At 38.3% G+C, this 15,298-nt stretch overlaps 1 protein-coding gene across 1 annotated transcript; it reads right to left on the minus strand.

Annotated features, from left to right (window-relative positions):
* Positions 1-806: 806 nt before the first annotated feature.
* Positions 807-10,235, minus strand: LOC139723195 (L-2-hydroxyglutarate dehydrogenase, mitochondrial-like). The gene is made up of 8 exons (XM_071634453.1): positions 10,101-10,235; positions 8,473-8,604; positions 7,825-7,987; positions 7,137-7,174; positions 6,436-6,600; positions 5,274-5,431; positions 4,457-4,588; positions 807-1,002 (listed from the first exon to the last, which is right to left on the minus strand). The coding sequence occupies exons 2-8, from the start codon at positions 8,515-8,517 to the stop codon at positions 807-809; spliced, it is 897 nt and encodes a 298-aa protein (XP_071490554.1). The 5' UTR covers positions 8,518-8,604; positions 10,101-10,235.
* Between the last annotated feature and the right edge of the window lie 5,063 nt (positions 10,236-15,298).

Raw genomic sequence — 15,298 nt, forward strand, 5'->3', positions numbered from 1 at the left:
CCCACGATTACACAGCTCTGTCTCAGAGCTGCGAATCTGCGATACAGTCAATACAAAAGCCTCTCAAAACTGGAATATCAGTTTCAACCAAACACTTGCTATATCGTATCTGTATGGAAATTGCCGCAGGGATGTATTGTTAATCCTTATTATACTGTTACGTACGTCTGCACTTTTTCAACAAAAATAACAAAAAATAACAATAATTCGTACAAAAGTGCATTTAAGATTTCAGGTTCACATATTCACCTATACGGCTAAATTCCTTCAAATGGAGATGAATGAATACATACGGTAAAATTCGATATTTTCACGCGCTCGGCTGGGTAAAAGGGGTTTCTCGTGCTTTAATTTTGCGGAATCAACACATCAACTAGAGGAACATATGGTAAGCAAAAAAAATTGTGTGCTTTTATTTTCGGGCTAGTTTCTGGTTGCATGAAATGCGCAAAAAATTTCCACTTTTACAATGTAGATATCATGGCATCTCACATGGGGTGCAGAAAGCACAATGATTTGTCAGCCTTTAATCATACTCTCAAAGAGGCCATCTTGAAACTCCATTTTATAAAACTCAACGTGAGTCCTTTCAGACACATTACGACAATGTGTATGTACAGAAAATCTCTTTTGTATGTTTTAGCATACATTCCATATATCTATATATGCTATGCATGTTTAATAGAAAAATAAATGTGTGTCATATATATCTATATGGGTCATGGCATTGCTGCCCTCTATGGTCCAAAAGCTACTACCAGAGCAAGATGAGTTGACCTTTAAGTTGACACCGCTCGACATCTTGACTACAACGTGAAAGTATTTTGTACTTTGTCGACCACCATCTTCGCAATAGCCAGCGAGGACGTTGCCGCCGGAGATGGAGCATTTCGGACATGCAGCACCCGGCCCCCTATGCCGCCCCTCCCTACGTCGAAGACAAAATCATCCACGAGGTTGCCATTCACGTCAAGTGCTTGGGCCCTCACACCAGACGGGCCCCTTGAAAAAACAAAAACAAAACAAAAAACAGGCCAGAAAACACTGTGTTAACTTCTCTCACAAAGTCTCAGGAACTTATATCATCTGCCAGTGCTAACATTTATTACTGTTTGATAGTTGATGAAAATGGTTATGTAGTGTTTTCCACCAAAATACAGTCAACTTCGGATACCTCGACGTCGGATAAGCCAAATATCACTTACCTCGGGGGCAAAATGAAAGTCCCGATTGTTCCTATGGAGTTTCCGTGTATTGAAATTTGCGTAGCTCGAAAAAAATAACTCGAAGTTCGGTTACCTCGAAGGGAAATCTAATGTCCGATCTTAATTAACTTATTGTTTTTCCCAGCATGTTGCTCGAATCGAAACTGCAAACATCATTCAGCATCTCCGATTAAGCGCGCATGGACAGCAAAGACATGTCACAAATCTTTTCACACTCGACTGTAAATATTCTGAGATCAGAACAATCGCGCGCCCAAAGAAATACCCGATACGCGGCTGACAAGAAAAATCCCCAACACCAACCTACACACGTACACGGTATGTGCACATAGCGCCCGTGCCAATGGAATGCTTACGATATACAGTAGCACTACGCTCTGCCCATCATCTACTTTTCTTTAACCACTGTGTTCTGATTTTTGATCGTGATAGTTATACCGTGCGCATGGATTTCTTAACCCTCGTGGCGCACCTGCTTAGATGTTGACAGTTATATCTTTGGCATTAATCACGGTCCACTGTCCAAACATCAATCTCCTGCGTAGTGCCTTTATTTTTTTACTTTTTTTTTGCCTTTCACAAAGTTTGTTTCATTTATTCTTCCCCGAGAATGCAAGCATTGAAAACTTTTTCTCCCCCCAGCAATGCGATTATGAAAATAGTGTGGTATATGATCTGGAAGTATAGGCCGAGCATAATACAGGATAAAATAGACAGGGCTTCACATTATCTTTTATCGGGCCACCAATATACTGATTTTAATTTTTTGGTATTCGAAAGTAAAATCTGGTGACACACACACAAAAAAAAAATCAACAAAAACATTAGAAAAACTAAATCGGTCCTACTAAACATAGAAAAATTAATATTAAGCATTATTGAAGTGATACAGATGCCTATGTCTAAAACAAATGAATAGAAAATTCAATCGTCTTACTCTGTGTTTTAAGATTTAGCAAATAGGCGTAAAGATTATTATAAAAGTTGATGGCTATATATTTAGGAGGTCAAAACTTACGTTTGAAATAAGAAAGTGGGAGCATTTGCTGACATTTATTAGCATCCGACATTTGTTTTAGCATTACATGTAAAGAGCCGAAAGTTACCGTTATTCATTTCTTATTGTAAAAGCAATCATCCAACATTTATTAGTATGTTAGCACCTTACGGAGCCGAATATTACCGTTAATCATTTTTAAATGTAAAAGCAAACAACCGACATTCATTTTAGCATCTTACGGAGCTGAATGCTATCCTTATCCATTTCCAAACGTGAAAGCAAACATCCGCTATTTGTTTTAGCATCTAACTGAGCGGATTAATACCGTTAATCATTTCCAAATGTAAAAGCAACAATCTGTTATTCATATTTGCATCGTACGGAGCAGAATATCACCGTTAAATTCATTTCAAACATCCTACATTAATCTTATTATCGTACGGAGCCGAATGTTACTGCTGTCCACTTCCGAAAGTGAAATGAATCATCTGACAATTATTTTATCATCGTACGGAGCCGAATGTATTATGTTACTATTTTTCTTTTTTGAACGTCGAGGCAGACATCAGACATTTATTTTACCATCAAACGAAGCTGAATGTTACTGTTATTCATTTCGAAATGAAATAGCAAATATCCAATATTCTTTTAGCATCATATGGGGCAGAATGTTACTGCTATTCACTTCCAAACATGCCAAATGTAAAAGCAATCATTCGACATGTATTTTAGCATCTTCCGGAGCTGAATGTTATTGCCATTTACTTTCGAACGTAAAAGCAAACATCCGGCATTTATTTTATCATCGTACAGAGTTGAATATTATTGTTATTCATTTCAGAACATCAAAGCAAAAATCAAACATTAATTTTACCATTGAACGCAGCTGAATGTTACTGTTATTCATTTCAAAATTTAAAAGCAAGCATCAGACAGTTATCTTAGCATCGTATGGAGCAGAATATCACTGCTATTCACTTCCGAACATAAAAGCGATCATCTGACATCTATTTTAGCATCTTCCGGAGCTGAATGTTATTGCTTTTTCCTTTCGAAAGTATAAGGAAACATCCGACATTTATTTAACCATCGTACGGAATTAAATATTATTGTTTTTCATTTCCGAACGTCAAAGCAAATATTCGACATTTATTTCAGCGTCTTCCGGAGCCAAATGTTATCCTTATTAATTTCCGAACGCAAAATCAAATATCTGACATTAGTTTTAGCACCATACGGAGCTGAGTCTTATCGTTATTCATTTCCAAAAGAATGAGCAAACATCCGACATTTATTTTAGTATCATACCGAGTCAAATATTACCGTTATTCATTTCCAAAATTAAAAGCAAACATCTGACATTTATTTTAGAATCTTACGGAGCCGACTGTTACCACTGTTCATTTTCAACAGTAAAGGCAAACATCCAACTTTCTTTTGGTGGCGCGATCGGGCCACCAAAATCTTATTTCTGAAATTTTGATTTCCATTCCAATTTTCATTCAATTCATTCATATAAAAGTCAATTCAATTCCAATTGACAAGCATGCAAACAATCAGTAGGGACTATAACAGATACCATGTTGAACATTGATAAATGTCGGATAAGTCGAAGAAAATTCGACGTACGCGTACCTCGAAGTTCGCGTACATCGAACCATTTTCTTCAGTCCCGACGAATTCGAGGTATCCGAAGTTGACTGTAGATCAATTGCAAAGCATCCTATCTAAATGTGACAACAATGGCTATCAGAAATTGAACAGAAATTAAAGGGAAGACCTGTGAAACAGCAATCAGATCAGATAGATACCACGTTCTATTCTTCCTTTGGATTTTGTTTAAAGATGTAAATAATCATACAAATAATAAAAAAAAAATTACAACAAAAATAAACATTCCATTAATTCTGCATAATCACATCCATACATTGAATGCAAAATTATCTTAAACCACGATAATCAAAGTGTTTGAAACAATATAAGTGCATATTCCTTCAAAGATGTCATATTTAGCATCCTAACTGTAATATTACTCATCGATTTCATAGAGAAAATATTACCAGAAATGTGTCAAGTGAAGACATAATAGTAGGACATTATGTCAGATGTAGAGGTTCTAGACCCTCAAGACTGGATGAAAAAAGTTTTTCCTCTTTATTTTTGCTACATGAAAAGATCCTTTCTAATTCCTCCCCTCCACCTCTTCCTCCATAAAACATCCGTGCCATACCTTGTGACATCTGCCACCTTCAGATCAGGAACATACTCCTGAAGAAGCTTGACCTGAGCAGCATAGTTGAAGGCCCGGTAGGTCTCTCCTATACCATAGAAGAAGTGCTTCATGGCCAGCTTGTAGAGTCCCCTGTGGAATAACATCCATACTCACTCACTGAAAGTCTCTCATTACTGCAGACCACAGATGTGTGCATAGTGTTCATTACCTCCACCAAGGAGGTGAATATGTTTTTGCCAGCAATTGTTTGTCTGTTTGTCTGTTTGTAAAATTACCCCAAAAGTCACAAATGGATTTAGATAAAATTTTCTGGAAAAGTTGATAATGACACAGGGAACAGATTATCAAATTTTGGTAGTGATCCGGATCACTGTCTGGAGCCAGGGATATTTTTCAATTTTTTAAAGCATTCTTTATCATTAGAAAATAGGGCTAACGAATGAGTAAATTCAAGCTGCCTGTATTTGATGTGCACTGAGCTGCTCTCAAGACACAGCAGGAAGCCAAAGTAGAGACACTAGAAAGGATTCTTTGTCATTGGAGTAGAGGGCCATTTTCAGCATACATGTGTATATGGGTGGAAATGAGCTGCTTGGTGGACAACTGCACTCTCCAAGTGCTTTTCTAGCTTAAGGTTGAGATGTTGGTTCTTAGGAGGGTTGGGCATTTGATGAAAACTACTATATTAAAACAAGAGGATCTGTGGATCTAGTGCACACCTGAGTCAAACAGGCTTTACATAAATGGTTTAATGTGACCTATCAAGACTAAAGCCAAAACAAGTGGGGGGGGGGGGGGGGGGAGGTGTGCTTACCCAAAGGTGGCAACATCTGCCATGTCCTTGACACTGAAGTCAAGCAGGTTGTACCCTTCTCTCTTGAAGGCCAGTACAGCGTTCGGCCCCAGCCACACACTGCCGTCCACTCGGGGTGTAAAGTGGACCCCCAGGAAGGGGAAGCGGGGGTTTGGCACCTGTCATAATGAGCCCAAAATGGAGTGCAGATTACACCAAGGGGCAAGAATATAATGGTGTTGCAGAAACAAATCTTGAAAGCTGTTTCCCTCACTTGCAAAGAATCTTTGGGAAGTTGATAAGCAAAATAATGTCTGTTCACTGTGGAGTAAGTGGCAACACTTGCAGTTCATATTTTTATTTTCCAATCGTGGTGAAAAATGGTGTGACCAATACAAAAAAATTTAATCAATACTGATATTCTTCTACCCCTCCTTATCTCATCATTTATATCAAGATATTAGATCAATCTTATTACACTTGGCCAAAAATCTAGTCCAATAACTAAATGGATTAATAACTTTATAGGTTATAAGCTTTCTCATAGAGGAATAAAATGTAGAATACAAAGCTTTTCACTGCATTGTCTTGTGACGTTTGATTGTATTCCAATTTACCAGAAATTAATGCTATTTCTTGATTAACTGTAAAAACTAGAATTTCAGTAGTCTACTTGGGACCTTTACCACAGATCTCTGTTACATATCAGTACAAATCATACTAATAACTTCCCCTGCAATGCAACTTGAATGTACCAATTTTTTTCTTCTCTCAGTTTAATTCAACTCTTCTTGAACTTGTACGGAATAAAATTTTATAATTTTCCTTGCCCTATGATCCTTGCTGCACCTATCCTTCAGTATCATGAAATTTAAACTGATAAATACCATGTTATATTGCACTTTGTTAAAAACCATGACACTTACTGACATCTGTTATTTTGTTGCATAAACAAATATACTGAAAAGCTGGATGGGCAAATATCTTGATAAGGTGTCTCCTTCATCCTTGATGGAAACAGTACAGAGATACTGAGGTCCTAGTTTACAAAGAAAATCACATCAGTGCTTGCAAAAGCATACAATGAAGAATATAGCAAAAATGCCACTTTCAGCATATTCTCATCAAGGGCACTTTACTGGTTGTGAGTGCAAAGCAGAGAGAGAGAGAGAGAGAGACTTACGGGGTAAATGTTCCCATTGACAAGATAGTTCTTGTCTGGCTTGAGGAGGAGGTAGTCCCCCCTGAAGGGCACGATGCGTGGAAGTTTGTCGCAGCCCGACAGCGCGGCCATGCGGTCAGAGTAGAGTCCAGCACAGGTCACTACATACTTGCACCTCAGGGATTTCTGTGCATGAGGCACAACAGAGGGGAAAAAAGGTTGTAGTGCCCAGGGGCAGAAATGGGTACCTGGTAGGAAGTCACTGTTGACATGCTTGGATTTAACATGTGTACCCCACTGACTGACAGTCTGGCTGGTATGCTCTCCAGGAAGTGGAGTTAGTGCACTGAACCTGTCTCACTCTATTGTCACTAACCACTGCCTACATCGCACACTGTTTACAAATGTATTAGAATCATTTGACTTTCATGTATCTACTCTTCTTCATCCAAAGGGAAGAGATTCTCAGTCTAGGATAGATAATGATGGAGGCAGATTTTCTTTTCTACAGCATGGGATCATGATTTGCCTGAAACACATCGCATCACATACAGAATTGTGCTTTCATAATGTAATGAAAAGAACAAGTAAAATCAAAAAGCAAAGTCATGAGAGGTTATCACTTTTCATATCACTGAAGTCATGAGGTATGGAAAATCAGTGTCCTTTCACAAGAGAGAGGTTTAGGTATGGAAAAAACAAACAAACAAACTTTTACTTACTCCTGATTTTGCCCTCAAGGTCACTGGATATTCTAATCCTGGAATGACAAACACACAAAGTAATCACAGTTATTTCACAGTATTGATTATGACACCAGATATTAGAAGTGGTACTTCAAATTTCAAAAGATTTTTTTTTACTGTCTTTCATAACAAAGGAGAGTTAAACCATAAATTCTGCTTCCTGTAACACTCACAAGTGTTTCTGAGTATACATTTGTTAGTGTCATCAACAGATAACAAAAACTATGGAGATGAATATACATTGAGGCATTTTCCTCGGCACTGCAGTTCTTGAGCATACAATTAAAAATAACCATCATGAAATGGCTTAATAGAGTCACCAAAAACTGTTATCTCACTTCTGTTTTGTCTGAAGACGGCGGGAGATTTCATACCCATAAGGAACATGCAAGGTTAGGATGGCTCGTGAATTTGCATCCATTCTGCATGCAGACAAAAATCTCACAAGCAATTGCTCATTACAGCAGTAGATATATAAGTCTTTGGAATACACCAGCCGAAAAATATGTTATTTCCAAGAGCCTGTAAAACAACATTACACATGACAGTATTCACTGTACAGCTACAGTGTTACTACACATTACACAATCATGTTTATTTGTACTACATTCACCCTGTAGCTAAAACTTTCAGAGACAAAGGATTATGACCTATGAATTTTTACCTTCACTTGAACCTGACTTGCCCTCTGAGGTCATGGAGAAGCCTTTGACTTCAAAGTTGAGGAATATGCTACCACCGTGCTTCTGGAAGTTTGTTCCGTAGTATCTTGCTACTTGTGCCCAGTCCACAATGCCAGTGTTTGGAGAATGGATTGCCTTCAAACCCTGGATAGAGCAAACAAATCAAATGATGTTGAAAGTTAAACCCTTCAAGACCAACTACAAAATGAATGCAATTATCAAATGTCGGATATAGAAGAGCTAAATACACACTTGTGATGTATTTATGATATGGTTATAGTTATGCGTCACTTGAAACTTGAAAGATAAAATACCTAAAACTTAATGTGACTCCCAGAATACAAAAAATGAAAACATTTCCTTGGTAAGGATGAAAAAAGAATGAATCTTCTCTGATATAACCTCTGGGTTTCAAGAACTGAATTGCCTGTGTTGGATACTAGTATTTGAATTATGAATTACAACGCTAACTGACTTTCTGTAATTTGCATGGTTCCCCCCCCCCCCAAAAAAAAAAAAAAAAAAAAAACCCAACAACAACAACAACAACAACAACAAAATACAAAGCAAATTCAGAAAAAAAAAGTTTCCTTTGTTACAGGGGAATAGAGAAAATGCACTGGCCCTACCTTGCAGTACGGTTCCACCTCCTTGATTTCATCTGCATTCAGCATCCTCAGCCCAGGCACATTGTTTTCTTGGCCTCGCTTGTACAGTGCCTCCAGTCTGGGTAGCTCCTCCTCCTTGATGGCTACTATTAACTACCGAGGTATGCATGAACAGATAAGGTTGGACTAGGGTCAGTATCATTATAAAAACAGTAATAATAATCTACATTTATATAGCGTGTAATAATCTTGAAGATTCTCTACGTGCTTTTCATTATTTCCTAAACACAAGAAAAAAAAAAGATATGTTTTTAAAATTTTGCATGGTGTTGCAAGTTAAAACAACATGTTCCTTCAATTTCCTTTAACCCTAACTTACCTGGGGGGGGGGGGGGGGCCATAATGGCCCCCCCTCGACAAATTCCGCGACCATTCCGGCGCGCAAAATTTTTTGACCGCGCCGCTCGCTGACTTTTTACTTTCAAGTCTCACGCAACTTTCGAGACCAAATTTGTCGCGCCCGGGCATACCGTTCCGAAGCCTCACCCCTTCAAAAAATTTTCGTCAACCCAAAAATTGCTCAAAAACGTGATTTTGTGTACAAAGTCAATACAAATTGCGTTTTTTCAATTAATTCACATAAAAATTCATATTTTTAATTTTAATGGCTGAAATCACTTTATTTTAGTATAATTATACTTCCAACAAATGTGTATGACAAATTCTGCTGAAAAAAACAACAAAAACAAAAGTTCGAAAAAACAAAGAAATACATAAAAAATTGATAAAACAATACAAAACATAAAAAATTAAATTTGATACTGATTTTTTTTTTAACGCACAAATGTTTGGAATGTCACTAGGAATATTTACACCAAAAATCAGCATTCCATAAGCTTTTATAAGCCAATTACAGACGAAAATGAGGTTTTTTGCATATATTTGCATAATTAATTAACTTAAAATAGAAAATGCAAATTTTTTGAAAATTTAACTGAACAGTATTGTAGATTACATCCGGCTTTATGCTCATGCAAAGTTTTGCGGCGATCGCGCGATCAACGGCCAAGATCTGAAGGGGGGGCCATAATGGCCCCCCCCCCCCCCCCCCCCCCCAGGAATTCAAGCTCGCTAAATAGCCCAGGTAAGTTAGGGTTAATGACTTAAGAACTTATAAGGAATTTCTGTCTCTTGAAGTGGCCCAAAGAATGAATTATCACAAATATGTGAACTAATAACTAATAAATGATCTATATTAGGTTACCATTAAGTTTGGACCTCACAGATTACGAATAAAAAGTGACTCCGTTGTATACACTGAGGAAAAGTAACACTTCTTGATTTGATGGAAAGAAACGATGCCATGGTCATATGAGCAAGGCAGCTTTTTTTTCTTTCCTTTTCTGTTTTTCGCTGAGTCATGTGTGATGTCACACACGACAATTTCCGTACATTCACACTCCCACAACTTCCTCAATACACTAACCTTATACATTACCAAGTGCTATGCCCCATCTGTTGCTTTGAATGCAACTATTGCAATTCAGACAACTGTTATTTGGGGGATAAATTCCCCTTGGACATACAAGCAATGATGCCTGCTAAGCACTCCTGTTTCAGTAATGAGACCACGTACAATGAGTACAAACCTTGCCACATTTCTTGTAGGGAAGATTGTGCTTGTCGCAATACTGGTAGGCGAGGTTCAATCCCTCCACACACAGTTTGGCTTTCAGCGAACCAGGAGTGTAGTATATGCCCGCATGGATGACACCACTATTATGTCCACTTTGATGTAATGCTGTTATCGCAAATGAAGATGAAAGATAAACAAATAAACAGTAAATATGAATGATTATGAAAAAGCTGACGCATTATTTTACATTATGAAATGCTCTACATCAGTTGTGCCCAATCAGTAATATGATAGAAAAGTATCGTAATAGGTTAAATCTGATTCAACTCTATATAGTGCAGAGTTTTTCACTATATCTTTTAATATCAAGCATTTTCTAGAGTCCTAACATTGCACTAGTCACAAAATGTCACAATGGTAGACTACCATTGTGACATTTTGTGACCTAACCCTATACATTGTTTCCGTTAAAGTCTTCAGCAAATGCTAAGGTGCTAATCCTCCAACAGCATATTCACTTGGTAAATTGAGGGCATATCAACAGCATTCAATTCAAATAAAAAGATACCTTAAACAGGCAAACATGAAATTCTGGAATGATGACACACAGTGAGAGGTGAGTAAATATATACACGGCACAGTATAGGTAAAGTAAGCTCACCAATGAAAAAAATAAATCAGACTTACACAATTCATTCTCTTTCTCAACCACAGCGAGTTTGAGGTTCGGATGCCTCCATATTAGCTCCTGTGCAGTGGCCAGACCCACGATTCCTCCGCCAACAATGCAGACATCAAAGTCCTTGCATTCTGCTGGATTTGAACTGTCCAGGACAAAATAAAATTTCACATGACATTATCATAAGCTTAGTTTGTATGTTTGTTTGATTGTTTGTTTCCACTTTCCATCTGACAACATGGCTGTATAGCCCATATTAAGTTGTTACATTGTATGTACCCTGCTCTTTAAGATGAATGGATGTAGCAGGATCTTTTATGTGTGAGACTCTCACACATGGGACCTCTATTTTATGTCCTATTAGAGGGACTTTGAGTGTTTTACCTCTACTAGAGGGAACAGCATGATAATACACAGCATTGTTCAGTAAGACTCACTTGGATTTGAACCTGCAGCCAAACTTGAGCCATTACGTTGAAAGGCAGTCTACTGTAAAAGTGGATATTTTCGCGCGACTAATTTTTCGCGCTTGGCCGGGTCAGAAGAGTTTCCCGTGTTTTTAATTGCGTGGAATCAAGACATCACGCACAGGAACATATGGCAAGCAAAAATATTCACGTGCTTTTATTTTCGCGGTAGTTTCTGGTTACGCGAAATGCGCGAAAATTTCAACACCGTGAAAATTTCCACTTATACAGTATATGATATTGACTGAGCCACCTCACCAACCTACTGAGGGCACTGCTTCATTATTTTAATTTTTTCATGGTACTTATTAGTACTACATTAACCCTAATCAGGCTGGGCTTTCTTGGCTATGCTATATCGGGGGGGGGGGGGGGGGGGGGGGGGGGGGGGGGCGGATTCCGCCCCCCCCTTCAGATCTCGCCTATGGAACGCGTGATCGCGCCGAAAATCGGCACACGCGACGCCCGCAACGTATACTATCAAAATGTATGGTTGCTTTCTCCGAAAAATTTTTCTTATATTTTCTATTAATTAATTATTGTAATTTATGCATAAAATCAGTTTTGGGCTCTAAATCACTTATTAATGCTCTAATTAAGCTAATTTCTTTTTAAAAATGTTTCTTGTATCATTCTCCTGAGACATAGGATAAAAAAAATCTGTATTGAAATTAATTTCTTATGTATTTGATTGTTTTTTAAATTTCTTATGTATTTCTTTGTTTTTTTACCTTTTGTTTTTGCTTGTTTTTTGGCCAAAATTTGTCACAGACATTTTTCGAAGCTTTATCATGCTAAAATAAATTAATTTTGTCCATTCTAAGTCAAGATATGAAATTTTATGTGAATTAATTGAAAAAAACACAATTTGCATTGGATTTGTACACAAAATCACGTTTTGGAGCAATTTTGGGGTTGACAAATTTTTTTCGAACGGGCGTCGCGTCAAAACGGCACGCTGCGGGCGCAACAATTTTGGTCTCAAAAGTTGCGCGATACTTGAAAGAAAAAAGTCATGAAACATCGCGGCAGGAGCTTATCGCGCTGCGAAGATATTGCGCGAAACGTCGAGGGGGGGGCGGATTCCGCCCCCCAGCCTGATTAGGGTTAAAGTGATTAAAAATACAAACAAATGTGAAAATCATAATCATTCCCTAGGATAGGACATAAAATGGAGGTCCCATGCGTGAGAGAGTCACAACTTATGGACGTAAAAGATTCTGCTTCATTTATTCACAGAAAGGAGTAGGGCGTTCAACCCAGTGAAGTGGTCCCTCCTTACATCCAACTGAACTGGACCCCATGGAAGACCAACTATTATAGCTGAATATGGGCTATCCAGCCATCTTCTCAGATGGAAAGTGAAACAAACAAACATAATCATAGCATAGCTGCATTAAAAAAAAAAATTAAAAAGAATTACACTTATTTCACAAGGTTTGTGTAGGGCTCAGGTTCTTTTAGCTCTCTAGTGACTCACAGAAACATTCGGGGCAGCATACAAGTTGCTCTGATAGAGTCTCAGCATTATATGCGACTCCGTGATGCATTCCATTAATCATTCTTCTGTTATCTTCATCTTGCTACTCTTTTTGAATAATTTCATATTGATGAGATGTCTTTTAACCCTTTAGCAGCTGAACATTCTGTCCATAATGGCCTATGGTTCCCTGGAAGGTACAGCAATATCGTTTTCATTTCGACAACTTTCTTAATGATGTGCAATAAATTAGCTAACTGCATGTTTATTTTTGTCTATAATAAATAGAGAATTTGTTTCAAGAGCTATATTTGAGGCATCATTCCATTACAACATGACCTCTGACCTGTCTTGAAGGGATTTCTGGTAACTCTAATTCTAGATGAGCACAATACATCCATGCTGTTCCACTTGAGGGAAATTTCAGATCTGGTAGTCACTATCAAAGAGTATATAGAAACTACGCTAAGAGGGTGTACTCTCGTGATTTCACACGCGAACGGGTGTAGTACGCCATGGAGCCCCATATGGAGCCCAACGGCGGCCATTTTAGTAATAATACTGCGAGCTTCTTAACACGTGAGCCTATGGAGAAAACCCTAACTTCCTTTCATTTTCTTCGTTTTAAGGAAACACAGCGGTAGAATCGTGTTTCAGGCCCCAAAATATCAGCAGAAATATATTTCCTGTCGAAACGTTTTAAAAAAATTTGAAGAAATTTCATTACTTTTCAATCTGTAGTCCTTCAAAGATTGTATTTGAGCTGACAAACGCCGTCTATCTCTTTCTCTCTCGGGCTACTTTAGCTCAAACTTTGTGGGACTGCATATTGGAAAATAATGACATAGTCATTTCTTCAATTGCATTTCATGGTTAGACAGGAATGATACTTCTGTATGACAAAACGAAGTCCTAATTATATCTTTTCCCCTGTATGCCCCCTAAAAAGGGAGAAAATGAAAGGCAGACATACATCACTACTATATAACCAGGGTTACGATCACGTAATATACACCCTCTATCGGTCTGCCAGCTAATGGCGACCGTATTTCGCCCATAAGAGTACGACGCGAAATCGCAGGAGTATACCCTCTTAGCGTAGCTTCTATACTCTTTGGTCACTATGTAACACTCAGAGTCAGACAGCACTTAATAATATCCACTCACTTGCTTTAAAATCAAATAGAGGGTCTACACTGAAAAGGAAATGTTCATTAAAAAGCATAGGTGTGATAGCACAAGTTCATTCACTAAAAGAGTAATAATGTTTAAACAATACATGACAGATGGCGATGACTGCAGCAACTGTCATCATATTCATATGATCATGGATGACGACATAATGCTCTGCAGACTGATACAAAACTAATTAACGGTTAGACTTTAGGCCTATGAAAATGTTTGCCTATTTCTAAGCGGTTAAACTGACCCTCCTCAATCCCCCCCCCCCAAAAAAAAAAAGTGACACTGTGGTTTGTTTGTTTTTTGTTTTTTTGCTCAATCAATGACTCAAATCTAAAGAAATTTCACAAATACTGAATACGGTATTTAGTATGGTTAGCATTGCTTAGTTTTAGTCACTACGTAAAAAACCTCCAAATGCCATGACTCCTCCGGACAGACGGATCTTTCTGTCTATAAGCCTAACCAAGTCCCCTGGCTTATTAAGTAAATTTATCTGTTAGAAGCATAGTCTAGTTCTAACGTTTAATAGCAATGGCATGCCAGTGGCAGTGCAGTGCATAGACAGAAAGATCCGTCTGTCCGGAGGAGTCTTTTATTTTTTTGCCATTAACGCTGTCCTCCGTAGACAGACGGAAGGTATGAGTACCCATTGCTGTGTGGATGTTCTAAAACCACTGTCTCTATGGAAAATTGGGTGAGGTACCTCACCCTTCTCGATTGCGTCTAATTCACGGCCCTAGGTTGGCAAATTTAAGCTTGTATAGTGTAATCAACTTTTTAAGAATACACTACACTCACCAGATTAATGAATTATAATCCAACATTTTGGTAGAATTTTCAACGTAAAACACACATCAACCAGCCCGTCGCGTTGTCACGTTCAAACTGCAGAAACATACAGTATGAATCTATTAGCCAATCACATGCGAGGGAGTTTCTACGTGTTTTTTTTACTAAAACACGTACCTCGCATGTGATTGGCTTACAGATTCAAAATGGCGACTTACAGCTAGCGAACGGCGATGTTGCGATATGGATAAAATTTCTGCATTATAACCGAGTTACTGTGATTATTTCAATTGCACAATGTGAGAAATTTACCCCAAATATTGCTGCATAATGTGTCATGTCATGTCAAACTTGTTTGAATGTAAAAAAGCTGTCTGAAATATGGTTTATCATAACGTTTGATCTGTGCACGACTGCTCCACACAGGAGCCAGAATCATTGACTTCGGTCTGTATTGACGACGGACAGATACAGACCGATCTTTTGGTCAATGCAGTGCAGTGCCAGTGGAGATGACTGGAGGAATGCAGTGCCCCTCAAGCCGGTCCTCGACCTCGTCTTCGACCAAACAACCCCCCCCCCCCCCCCCCCATTCAAAAGGACTCACTAGC

This window comes from Diadema antillarum, unplaced genomic scaffold, assembly GCF_040938485.1.
Source record: "Diadema antillarum isolate AM-2024a unplaced genomic scaffold, OU_Dant_1.0 scf00000183, whole genome shotgun sequence".
In the NCBI taxonomy this organism is placed as follows: Eukaryota; Metazoa; Echinodermata; class Echinoidea; order Diadematoida; family Diadematidae; genus Diadema; species Diadema antillarum.

Bases quoted from the DNA above. Each gene is read 5' to 3' on its own strand.
- LOC139723195 (XM_071634453.1), bottom strand. From the start codon at position 8,517: ATGCTGAATGCAGATGAAATCAAGGAGGTGGAACCGTACTGCAAG. The intron at 7,988-8,472 runs GTAGGGCCAGTG...TGCTCTATCCAG, and splicing joins AGGTGGAACCGTACTGCAAG to GGTTTGAAGGCAATCCATTC. The intron at 5,432-6,435 runs GTAAGTCTCTCT...TCATTATGACAG, and splicing joins TCAATGGGAACATTTACCCC to GTGCCAAACCCCCGCTTCCC.